This window comes from Bidens hawaiensis, unplaced genomic scaffold, assembly GCF_021521415.1.
Source record: "Bidens hawaiensis isolate Kalapana, Puna unplaced genomic scaffold, B.hawaiensis_p1.1 tig00035313_1, whole genome shotgun sequence".
Taxonomy (NCBI): domain Eukaryota; kingdom Viridiplantae; phylum Streptophyta; class Magnoliopsida; order Asterales; family Asteraceae; genus Bidens; species Bidens hawaiensis.
In genome coordinates this window covers 86,333-98,882 of record NW_027496142.1, presented here as the reverse complement: position 1 = coordinate 98,882, position 12,550 = coordinate 86,333, and the positions used below count along the sequence as shown (strand labels likewise).

The following is a 12,550-nucleotide window of genomic DNA, read 5'->3' as shown; positions in this document are numbered from 1 at the left end:
CTTGACAATGAAAAAAATATGAAACGAAAACCAAGTTAGTGAGAAGTGTGTGTATGTCTTCATTATGATTATAGTATATATAGATACAGAGTCTTTGTTACAAACTTTGAATTGTTAAAAAAAAGAAAAACTCTAAATATAATTAATTGACGGAATACAATCAGGGATTTAAAAAAATAGTATTGATATCAACTTATTTTGGTAATACTATTTTGGTACTACGATTTGGCTACTACTAAATTTAGTAAAAGTAAATAATATATTATAGATTTATAATTGTATTTGTATTTTTATAATAACTGATTAACAACTTTCCAAAATTTGCAGAATGTAAATAGGGATATATTTATAACCAAATCATAAAAACTAATAAGTCATAGCTGACTACGAATTCAAATTTGAAAATTAAGTTGACTACGAATTCAAATTTCGAATTTGAAAAGTTGTTACGTATTATTAATGATATTAATCAATACAAATCAAAAATATATCATTGTAATTTGGAGTTAATTACACATTAAAAAATTAAGAAAGACCAAAACTTAAAATTAGAAACAATATAACATTAAATTGAAAATTGAAAATTTAACAATGAAATATAATGTAAATGAAATTGAAATCGGCAATGACACATATAATGAAGTATGAATTAAGTAATAAGCAGTAAGTATTAACCATAGAAAACATAGTTGATATTAGATTATAAATATCAACTAACATTAACAATTAAGATTACCAATATAAAATACTAACCTAGGTAAAATAATAACACATACCTTAACGAATAATACAAAATACGTACTAAGCTAGTTTAATTAAACATAATATATTAGCCAATATAATATACTTACCGGAAAATAAAATACATTGACGACAGTGCAACCGTCTCCGAAGATCTGATTAAGAATAAACATGGATCTACTGAAATCGTTTGAGGGATGCAATCAGATCAATGATTATTTCAAACCATCGCGTATTCCGGTTAACCAAAATCGCCCTAATTTAGATGGAAGACGGTGTAAATTGAATTTGTAGGATGCAGAAGTATGATTGTACGATTGAGATGAAGACTTGAGTTTTCTTATCATTGTCTGATTGAACTGTCAACTAATAGCGATGGTTGATTTTGTTGATTAGGTTAGGTTGAATATGAAGAAACTGGTATAATGAGATGGAAAGGATTGAATCCTAAAAATCCTAAAATTCGTTAATATATTGATATTGAATATTGAATTGAATTAACTATTTAAAGTATTAGAAATATAATTTCTTTTTGATTTATTTAAATTGTAAGAAAAATAGAGAAGTGATGGATAATTTTGGAAGAATAGGAATTCGTCCAATAGGAAAGGGGCATGTGGCAGCAAACTCAATTGTTTTAATATATAGTAGGATTAAGTAGAGTTTATGAATTGTGCAAAACAATAAATCAACTAGCTAGTGCCAGGTACACCGCCTACTTGTCGAACAATCGCTGATGAATTTCATGAACTATACGCACCCTGACGTTGCATGAATTCAACATGGCCTAACTTATGCCATACTTGTTATCATGACTAATATACAATTTACCCATAGAATATTGATTTGATATATGAATGAAATCATTGCATATAGTAGAGAATCTTCTAGTACGTCAAAGTTGTTCTATACAAGTACTTGGTTGAAATCCTCATGGTTGCTGCTTTACCTTTTCTGTTTGTTTAATTAGGTTATACAATTATTTGCAGTAAACAAATAATTTAGATTGAAATAAGTGGATAAAAAATGCCATAAAAACAAGTATACATATGCATTCATATATTAACAAGCTATATATATATTATTGGCATGTATCTTGAAAGTTTAAGTGCTGGTTAATTACTTGCAACTTATACGAAATGTTGTTTTGATATAGACAATTCAAAATCATTATATGAATATGTAATGAACTAGTTTTATAAATATCAGGGTAAATCCTAAAAATATCAATTTTATGAAAAAAGAATACATATTTGTCACTTTTGAAAATTTCTCTAAACGTCCCCTCAAAGTTGACGCCAATAAAAAGTTTTCTACAAAGGACGTCGTTAGTTTTCAGAAGAACCAATGAAAAAGAATCACCAATCAAAACTAATATAAGAGGACTAGGGTGGTGCGTGATGGTTTCACCATCACGCGTGATGAAACAAGGTACACCGTCGCCGGCTCTCTCATCACGCGTGATGAGATGGTCTCCGTAATGACCATCACGCGTTGAGATTCCAAGAAAAATGACCGTTGGAGGAGTTTAGGACCATTGGGGGGGGGGGGGGTATGACCGTTGGGAGGGTTTTAAAATAAAAAAAACTTACTTAACCTATATAAATAATTTAAATCTATCTTCAAAAGAAACTTAAATCCAACTCAAATCTTCTACTACAAACAACATTTTAACATCACACCAATTGAGAGTTCTAGAAAACGTGGGTCGGGTTCAAAGAAAATCCAAACCCGACCAAAGGTTCAACAAAATCTAGGCGAGCCGACTAGATTTCGGTTACAAGATGAAACCGACACAGCCCAACCATTCCAATAACAACCTTATTATCCATAACCTTTTCAACCGTCCCAAAATCAATCGCAATTTTTTCAACCGTATCAAAACCAACCTTTTATTCCATCTTATTCTACTCAAAATTATCCAAATAATGTTTTTCAAATGCTTCAATCTCAACCGTCTCAAATGTCCGTCGATCCCCTAGACAATAACGATGTTATATATCAATTTGCAAGTGCTTTTCATCATGAAGTGGACAATGTGGATGAAGATGAACCCGCAGAGGAGGATGAAGATGAACCCGCGAAGAAGCGTTGGTTGTCCGCGGAGGAGGTCGCCTTAACCAAGGCTTATTTGCACTGCTCTGAATAAAAAAAACACTCAAACCAACAAAAAAAAAAAAGAAATGTTATGGAGACGTATTATCGCACATTTCGAGAAACTTCCCTGGTCAACCAAACGAAACATGGATCAAATGACTTCCAAGTTGGGAGATTTGAATCGGAAAATGTCAAAATTTAATGCTTGCTTCATCCAAGAGGTAACTATTTTTTATAAATTTATTAGTTTATTTTTTATAATTTATTACTTTATTTTTACAATTTGATATATATATTTTCCTAAACGTTTTGTAGTCCTGAACTCCACAAAGCGGAGCGAACGAGGTGACTATCATCAAGGAGTCTTTGCGCGAATATGTCAAGGTTTTCAAATATAGATCTTTTCCCCACTTGGAAGCGTGGGAGGTTGCGAGACGTCACCCGAAGTGGGAACCGATTCCTTTGGTCGACATGGACAGACCGATGGCTCCAAGGAAGAAAGGATCTTCTTCAAAAAGATCAAAAACTTCAGAGTCCGGGAACTACACAACGTCCACCGACGGCTTGTCAAGCAACATGCCGAACATGAACGAGGAACCCGGAGACGATCCCGACGAAGACACACCCACACCCACACGACCGAATCGCGAGAAAAGTGGGGAATCGTCAAGATTCGGAAAGGAAGCGGTGGCCGAAGACTTCGCCGAATACAAGTCGGCTAAGTTGGCGGAAATGGCCGAGACGAATGAGCGAAAGAAAGAGGCTCATGCTTTAAAAATGAAACGTGAGGAGAAGTATATCAACCATTTGAATGGAAAAAAAAACGCCGATTTAACATTCCTTCTACAACCGCACGAACATCTTAACGAACCCTTTAAATCGATCCTACTTCAACGCAAACGCGAGATATGCGACAAGTGGGGTTGGGAGGGGCCGTAGGTTTTTTTTTTGTCGGTTTTTTTTAATTTATTTGTCTTTGTAACGTTTATTTAATCTTGTTTTATTTTCTATTTAATGTAATCATGCTTTACTATTTATTATATAAAATAAAAAAATAAAAAAATAATTCATCACACCACACCAAACCACCACCCTCACTAAAATTCCAGCACTAGTGATGAAAAATGATGGGGTGAGATGACACACCTCAATTGGGTGTTGCAAGTAATGGTTTTGGACCACCCTCTCCCCCCTAAACAATGTCAATTTTTTTCTTTGACCATTATTTTTCTATTCCACAATCTCTTTATTTATTGTCATCTTCTCCGCCGCTCTCTCTCCTCTCCACCCTTTCTCTCTAATTTATGTCATCTTCTATGACAAACTGAAAATTTTTCTTGCTTTTTCAGACACCCATCGTGACTTGACTCAAATTTTCGGAACGAAAATTCTTTCAACATGGGAATCATGTGACACTCGTCAATTTCAGGTTAACTCCGTTAATCCAAACTCCGTCAATTCAAACTTAAGATCACTTGAACTATAACGCACATCTCATTACATTTAAACTAGGGTTTTAAATGACGCTTGACAATCACTACACATGTAGTCTTTCAGGATTGCACCGAAACGCACACGTGTCGACTCAAACCATTGGTGAACAAACGACAAACATCAAAACAATAAGTATTTGATAATAATGTGTTAGGTTTATGTGTTATTTGATATTTATATGTAGAACATTAACTCAAGATGCAAAAGTCTATTTTATGCTAGAAATTGATTAATTAGAAGCTTAAGGGGGTTAAGTGTAACATAATCATATATAAAAACAACATATTAATAACCTAAACCCTAATCCCCACCCCTCCCCCCTACAACCGATCGGCCCTCCCTCCCCACACCCCCTTTGGCGACGGCAACCACTAACCACCACCATGTCACTTCCTTTTGATCTCGTTTTTCATAATCGGAGAGTCCCGCTCTTGTTTCTAGTCATCCCTCATTTTCCTCTTGCTCGTTTCTGCGTTTTTGAGGTATAAACATAAACCCTAGTTTTCATAAATTATGTTCTAAGTGTTTATATGCTTTTTTTTACTAGATGATGCTTGTTTATGCTTCGGTTGTTGATTTAGATGATTTCGTGTGCTTGCTGATTTTTGACAGCAGAAATAGTTAAAGTTGAACGAGGTGTAACTTGTTAAATATGAAACCAAACTGGACTATTTTTGAGTCTAAAAGGTAGTACTCTGAGTCTAGTTTTCAGAAAACCCAACCACGCCTGATTTGGGGGTGTTTTTGTCACTCAAACGATTTAAATACGATCAAAGGTCAAAACTGATGCTGGACAGATTATTTAATTCGTGTTTGGATGACTGTAACTCGATGTTAATTACATGTTTTGATGCGATTTTTAATTCTATAATATACTAGGTCAAGTCTAGTTTCTTAAAAGTCCAAGTTTGTAATTTTTGGACGTGTAAAAGTTAACTTTTATTATTTTACAAAACTGTAGTGCAAGTCTGAATTGTGGAGTCTGCTGTTAGGCTGTTTTGAAATTATCATACCTCATAAACTAAAAGACCAAATGGGTTGGTTCCACTTCTGGAAGTTAACATTTTGAGTTAAGAAGCTAACCCAATTGGTCTTGCATTAATTGGAATTACCATTTAACGGGAATAACAAATAATATTCTGTTGCGCATGATTTTGACTGCTGTAAGTTTACTGTAATGTTTTGATCATCGTGAGAAAACTATGTGGAATAAAAATACAATAAAAATAGTTCTGGAAACCTAACTCGTGTGTGCTCCTGTGACGATATTTGGTGTTCTAATTGATATGTTATGATCTGTTGAATTGAGTAATCTTTCCAAGTAGAATTCTGTCTTGATAAAACTAGCTGCTGAACTATGTGAAAATACATGAAACGTGTTTGTTGATCGATATTTGCTATGTTTTGACTAAATTGCCCTCGTGGGGAAAAATTACTAGTAATGTACAATGTTAGTACTTGATACTTATGTAGTTGTTTACATATGTAATGTGTCACCAATGTGTTTGTCGAGTCACACATAATTCACAAACGAAACACGAAACGTATCTCATGCATAGGTATTATGTGCCAAGTCTAGAGACTCAATAATAGTTTAAATACTTAGAAAATCTAATCTTTGTTTTAGAGCACTAGTGAGGATTTTTTGTGACGCACATCTCTCGGATTTGTTTTAGATTCTTCGCAAACAGTGAGTTTCACGTCCCCTTTTTTCTCTTTTTAAACGCTTTTATTTGGGGGAGGTAACATACTCCAACGCTGTAGATTTTGTTTAGTTTTTATATATCACTTGTAAGGCTAAGTGGCAAACAAACTAACCAAAGTCCTTCATAACATCGAACCGGTTAATATTTGTATAATAGCGAGTCACTGTTGAGTAGCACTACTGGGTTTGACAAACCCCACCAACTCTAAACTCGACTGTAGGTCGAGTGGGTGTAATTTTGGCTAACACATTACCATGGTCGTGGTTGACATGGTGGCAAGGCAATTGATAAACAGTCAGCTTCGGTGTCGAACACTTAGTAATACTTGTTGATAGGTTAGCTACCTATTGATATATAAATTGACTTAACACTATCTGGTAACGCAAACGCAAAACGTAAACGCAAACTCAAACGCTTTATTTATATAAACTTGTGAATTCACCAACCCTGTGTTGACACTTTTAGTATGTTATTCTCAGGTAGCCGAGGCGGGCGCGCGGTATAGGAACATGCATTTCATTGAACACTATCGTTTTGAAAACTTGTTTTTTTAAACTCTTATTAATTGGGTTTTAAGTCGTTCTGCGTGACGCAACACTTGGTTTATGATTTACGCTTCCGTACTTATTTAAACTTTAATATTCGTGGTTTAAAAACTTTGAATATGGTGTTTGATTATAACTAATGATTCTGATCCGGTTAGTTCACACCCTCTGACGGTAAAACTCCGTTAGTGGATTTTGAGGGCGTGACATCTTCTCTATGAAACTTCATCATTTTCTCCATCATATTCCTTGAATACACAGATGGAAACAAGAATAAAAATAGTCACCAACCGGATTTACAAAATACAAGTGGCTGGAATAAAAAACCGTCGCCACCAAAACTTTCGCCGTTTCCTGAAACATTACACGTTGTTAGTTTAACAAACGCGTCGTCCCGCAAGAGAAAGACATTGTCGATGAAGTGTTTTAACTCCAAACCCGTAGCCACAAGTAGCTTGACATTAAAATAGTAGCCACAAGTAATTATGCTGCTAGGGATGAGCGTTTTGGCACAAAGCTGGTTTCTCATCTGATTCAGTTGTCGCCGGTTAATTTCATCGATGCCCTTGGTTCGTATGTCCTTTTATCATTGGTTTATTCTGCTAGGCCAACTCTCCTATACATCAACGCTTCCTTTGTAGGGATTCTACCCAGCTCTGCTTTCCACCAGAAGTAATTGATCGTTAGTTCGGTTTTTACAAAAATATAAACCAAACCGTCGGTATTTGTTTCGGTGTTTTCGGTTTCTTGCACACCTCTAAACTCTTCCTCCTTATCATTTGTAATCTAGCACCAAGAATCTTCAAATTTTTACCCTATTCATACACGTCGTTATACGTCTCCAGCCACTCTTTTGTTGAGATAGGATCTCTACACCATGTCCACGCTCATTGTACAATAAAGCCTGATTTCACATAACAATCCGATACTTTTACTTTTTCTTATTTTTTGCCAGTGCAAATATCATAGGGAAACACACACACACTAGTCAGTGGCCGAACCAATTACCAATCCATAAACTCACAGTTTAACCATCACCCACATTATTTTCAATTTGTTATGAATATTCATATTTTACAACGCCGACATCTTTTCCATTCTATAAATATCTTTCATTAGAAACCCTCTTGATAAGGTAACATGGCTTGTTCAACGATTCTAGATGGGTTTACCTTTTATGTTTTAAGTCGTCGAAAATTATATTCAATGTGAATAGACCCAATGTTGAAAAGTAGTTTATTAATTATTAGTATTATTTCGACTTTGACTCTTATACTTCAAGGGACCAAATGTGACACCTTCCCATTTCTATATTTAATCTCTATATACTCGCAACCACATTTCGTCACTAATAATAACTCAACTTCTTCATACAATACACGACGAAACAAAACCCCTAATACCCAAATCAATTCCCATCCTGCATTCAACAATTCACTCAACAAACCCAATAATCAAACATCCTTTTGATCCAATTGCACGTAACCGTTCACCAATCGGGTCAATTCCGGGTCAAACCAAAAATGGATTCACCCCCTCAAGTTCGGTTTACGTTAGGAAGACAATCGTCAATGGCACCGGATCGGGTATCCGGGTCGGATTCGGAAGACGAAGAGGTTGATGGGTTGGATCTGATTGATCCGAGGGTGAGGTTAATGTTCTTTTCGAGTGAGGGTAATATTGATGGGATTAAGGAGTTGTTGGATTCAGGAACTGATGTGAATTTTAAGGATATTGATAATCGGACTGCGTTACATGTGGCTGCTTGCCAAGGGTTTTGTGATGTTGCTGAGCTGTTGCTGCAAGCCGGTGCTGAAGTTGATCCCAAAGATCGGTGGGGTAGCACGGTAAGAGGATAATAATAATAATAATAATAATAATAATAATAATAATAATAATATTGTTTGTTTAGTCTCGGGTTTAGCGATTGCTTTGATGATGATTGTTGATCGTAAAGTGCGTGTTGTTAGATATTTTAGTGTAGTTGGATTGACTTGTTTGCCGGTTTTGAATTATATAATATGCACGTTTGTTGAGACGACACGCTTGACACAAGTATCGAACACAAATACATGAATACAACTTGTTTAACTGGCTTTATATCTCAGGTCTATGACACAGTTTTAGGTTTTAAATTAGTGATTAACAATTTTTAGAAGAATTTATTATTTAAAGCATATTTCTCTCATTTTTATTGATATTCACGTATTTTGTTATAAATATTAGTAAACTTATGATATTTGACATATATATAATATCCAAAAATTATCTTTCTTTATATTTACAATGTCCGAGTACTCCCCGAGTATTCCGAGTACATCCAACTCCCCAGTCAGCCACCTAGGGTCCGCCTAGCGACTTTTGCAACCTTGGTTTTATGTACCAATAAGGAGATATTATGGAGCCTAGCATACTAATTATAATTATTTAAAAAATACAAAAAAACTCATAGTGTACTTTTTTATTAGCAGGTTTAATCGTGTCTTAAGGGCAAAGCCCATGCTGCGGTCGAGCTTAAAAATTAAAAATTTATTATTTTGACAATAGTTGCTATATTAAAAATTCATTAGAATTTGTAAATTCTGGGATTTGACATGTCAAAATCGGATGCATTTTTAATGCAATTTAAAATTTCAAATGATAATTGTCTAAGGCGGTTTTTGAACCCTAATCCTGTACATACGATTTCGTCATCATTTCAGGTCGTACTGTAAAAATTTCTGGTTCACGAAATTCACACAAATGCAGTTGTTTTTCTCTCTTTGAGTTTTTTCCGATTCAAAGTTTCAGGAGAACAAGATTCACTATGTAATAAAGGAAATCCTAATAAAGTATGTTATGATTTTTATTAATATAGTAAGTTTTTTTTAACAGCCTCTTGCAGATGCAATTCATTACAAGAACCATGATATGATTAAACTTTTGGAGAAAAATGGTGCCAAACCTCTGGTAAGTTTTTATGTTTAATATGCATTGTATAAACTTCATATTGTTGGCTATTAATTCTTTTGATCTATATGCTGCATTTATATACCGAATCTTTTGTATTTTAGATGGCTCCAATGCATGTAAAAAATGCGCGTGAAGTTCCGGAATACGAAATTGATGCTAAAGAGCTTGATTTTACAGACAGTGTGGACATTACTAAGGTAAACGTTTAATTATCAACAAATGTATTAACTTTAGTTAAATGTTGATATCATGATAAGAAATCTGTTAACTTTTGTTGGAACGTTGCAGGGTACTTTTACGATAGCTTCATGGCGTGGAACTAAAGTCGCGGTGAAAAAACTTGGAGACGAGCTTTTTACCGATAAGGAAAAAGTGTGGGTTGTTTGATTCCCAACAATATAAATAATATAGTGTAATACATTATTTACTTTTTTTATTCGTGTTATAAACAGGAGGGCGTTTAGAGATGAACTTGAATTACTGCAGAAGATACGACATCCGAATGTGGTTCAGTTTCTTGGTGCCGTGACTCAAAGTAGTCCAATGATGATAATAACAGAGTATTTACCAAAGGTCATAAACCATGACCGTTACATTCTAGTTTAATTTCCTAATTTGACATAATCTTTATTTGTATAAGTTTTGTGTATATTTTAGGGTGATCTTCGTCTATTTTTAAAGAGGAAAGGAGCACTAAAGCCGATAACGGCTTTGAAATTTGCCATGGATATAGCAAGGTACTTATAAATTTCCATATATAAATACTAATTTTCACTACTTAATATAATTGATGTCACGAGTCTTAAATGTTGTTATTTTGGCAGGGGGATGAACTATTTACATGAGAATAAACCAGAACCGATTATTCACAGGGATCTAGAGCCTTCGTAAGTTCTACAAAATTTGAAGTAGTGAACTTCGTATATTCATCATATTATTAACTACTTCCTTTTCTTACGCGAGTAAGAAAACAGGAATATTTTGCGGGCTGATTCTGGACATCTAAAAGTTGCTGACTTTGGAATTAGCGAGCTTCTAAAAGTGGCCAACAAAGTCAAACAAGAAAAACTCATGTCATATCATGACACTACATGTAAGTCTTATAATGTTACATATTATTAGACTAGTTTCTACAATTTGAATATGTTTGATGTAACAGGGAGATATGTTGCTCCTGAGGTGTTTAGAAATGAAAATTATGATACAAAAGTGGATGTTTTCTCATTTGCCTTGATTTTACAAGAGGTATGACCTTATAATATAATTTTTTTTTCATTTTAATTAAACATGCGTGTAATTTGGTTCGGTTGCTTTTGTTTTGCTAGATGATTGAAGGCCAACAACCATTTTTTAATAAGAATGAAGATGATGTTCCAAAAGCATATGTTTCAAAAGAACGCCCTCCGTTTAACGCTCCGTCAAAGAGTTATGCCCATGGGCTTAGAGAGTATGTGCTTTGTTTGAATTTGTTATATATCTTTATAGTTATATGTTAATGAATTAAGTTATCTTTAATCTTTATGATTGATTTATCTCACAGGTTGATTGAAGAGTGTTGGCATGAGGATCCAGCCAAAAGACCAACATTCAGAAAGATAATCTCTCGATTGGAATCAATTTATAATTCTTTTAATCGAAGGAGGCGTTGGAAGGTAACACTTTTTTTTTCGTTAGTAAATTTGGTCTTCAGTAGAACTCACATTCATGGTGTAAAATTGTCGTTCAGGTTAAGCCATTGAAGTTGTTTAAAAAAATGGAGACAATATGGAAGAAAGAAGATTCTGTAAGAAGCAGCCGTGACCGATCATCTCACATCTAAGATGATCAACGGCATAAAATCATGCATGTCTTTGTCGGCTCTTGAAGTAACCTTCACGGATGCTAAAAAAGCTGGAGAAGGCAGTTTCTTGTTCAATAGGTGTTGTGCAAACACATTATTATTTACAAAATCATTTTTCCGCTGTTAATTTCTAGTGTCATCTTTCCCTTTTGATTTGTTGTTTCAAAACTTCATGCTGGTATAATGCTCAAATATGTCACAAGTTGTCAGATTCATAGTACCCGAGGTTCATTGTCGAGCGTGTTATCTGTGCTGTTATTATATTATAAAACCACTTCATCTAAACCACAATTTTACACCATGTTCATATGTTAATACAAGTACTCTAAGCTAATAAATTAGTCACACCTATTGATATTGATGTGGTTTTCATAAGGTAATGAATTAAGTCTTTCATTTGACATAAGAAAAGGCCTAAAAAATTTTGCCACATACACCCAACCCTGTTGTTATTAATTAACTGTGGTCAGTTCTTTGGTACAACATTTGACTGACATATTCTCACTGATTGGGTTGGTGAGCTAATTGGAATTGAATAATAAGTGATGACTTAATTGGAACTCGGATTAGTCATACCTAATGAAGTTGTGGTTTCGAAGGGGTCCTATGACTGTTCAAAATTTGCGGATGAAATGATGAGTGATGAGCCATCCATTTGACACAAGAAAAGGCCTAGAAGCTTTGCCCATATGCCTATACAAAACGTATAGGCCTATATGAGGCATATAGTTTATCCACAAAGCGTTATACGAGTCGTTCTATACGAGGCATATAGTTCATCCCCACAAATAATTGTACGAGTGGTGTAGGCCTATACAGGGCATATAGTTCATCCATGAAGAAATATACGAAGCATATAGAACCTATATGAGGCATGCCACGAATAACTATACAAGACATCAAGGCTATACGACTCGCATAAACCTATAAGAGCCATATAGATTGCAAAAAGTCGTGACTTTGATTCCTTCGTACAATGTCAAGCACATGTGTCAAGCACAAATGCCTATATGGGTCATACACTCGTATAGGCCTGTATAAACATTATAAGGGTGATGTTTGTATATAACACTTCTTTCAGCATTACATTTAACCAATGCTCTTTTATATATAAGAAAACAAATAATTTTAAACTATGAACCCCTTCATGCAACCATTTTTATTATCAAGAATGC

At 34.5% G+C, this 12,550-nt stretch overlaps 1 protein-coding gene across 2 annotated transcripts; it reads left to right on the top strand.

The window, feature by feature from the left end:
* Positions 1–7,888: 7,888 nt before the first annotated feature.
* On the top strand, positions 7,889–11,602 carry LOC143587222 (serine/threonine-protein kinase 12-like). 2 transcript variants are annotated; one of them, XM_077068572.1, is made up of 12 exons: positions 7,889–8,430; positions 9,458–9,532; positions 9,637–9,732; positions 9,824–9,909; positions 9,988–10,108; positions 10,193–10,272; positions 10,360–10,422; positions 10,510–10,632; positions 10,699–10,780; positions 10,861–10,982; positions 11,076–11,187; positions 11,262–11,602. In XM_077068572.1, exons 1-12 carry the CDS (start codon positions 8,107–8,109, stop codon positions 11,352–11,354), a joined length of 1,377 nt encoding a protein of 458 aa, XP_076924687.1. In that variant the 5' UTR covers positions 7,889–8,106; the 3' UTR covers positions 11,355–11,602. The 2 variants fall into 2 exon arrangements, with proteins under 2 accessions (XP_076924687.1, XP_076924686.1); XM_077068571.1 differs by having other exon boundaries at positions 7,892–8,430; positions 10,510–10,628; positions 10,695–10,780; positions 11,262–11,600.
* Positions 11,603–12,550: the final 948 nt, after the last annotated feature.

Excerpts from the sequence above, each read along its gene's own strand:
- LOC143587222 (XM_077068572.1), top strand. The coding sequence starts at position 8,107 with ATGGATTCACCCCCTCAAGTTCGGTTTACGTTAGGAAGACAATCGTCA. Across the intron at positions 9,533-9,636 it reads AAAATGGTGCCAAACCTCTG|ATGGCTCCAATGCATGTAAA; the intron begins GTAAGTTTTTAT and ends TTTGTATTTTAG. Across the intron at positions 10,273-10,359 it reads TTTGCCATGGATATAGCAAG|GGGGATGAACTATTTACATG; the intron begins GTACTTATAAAT and ends TTATTTTGGCAG.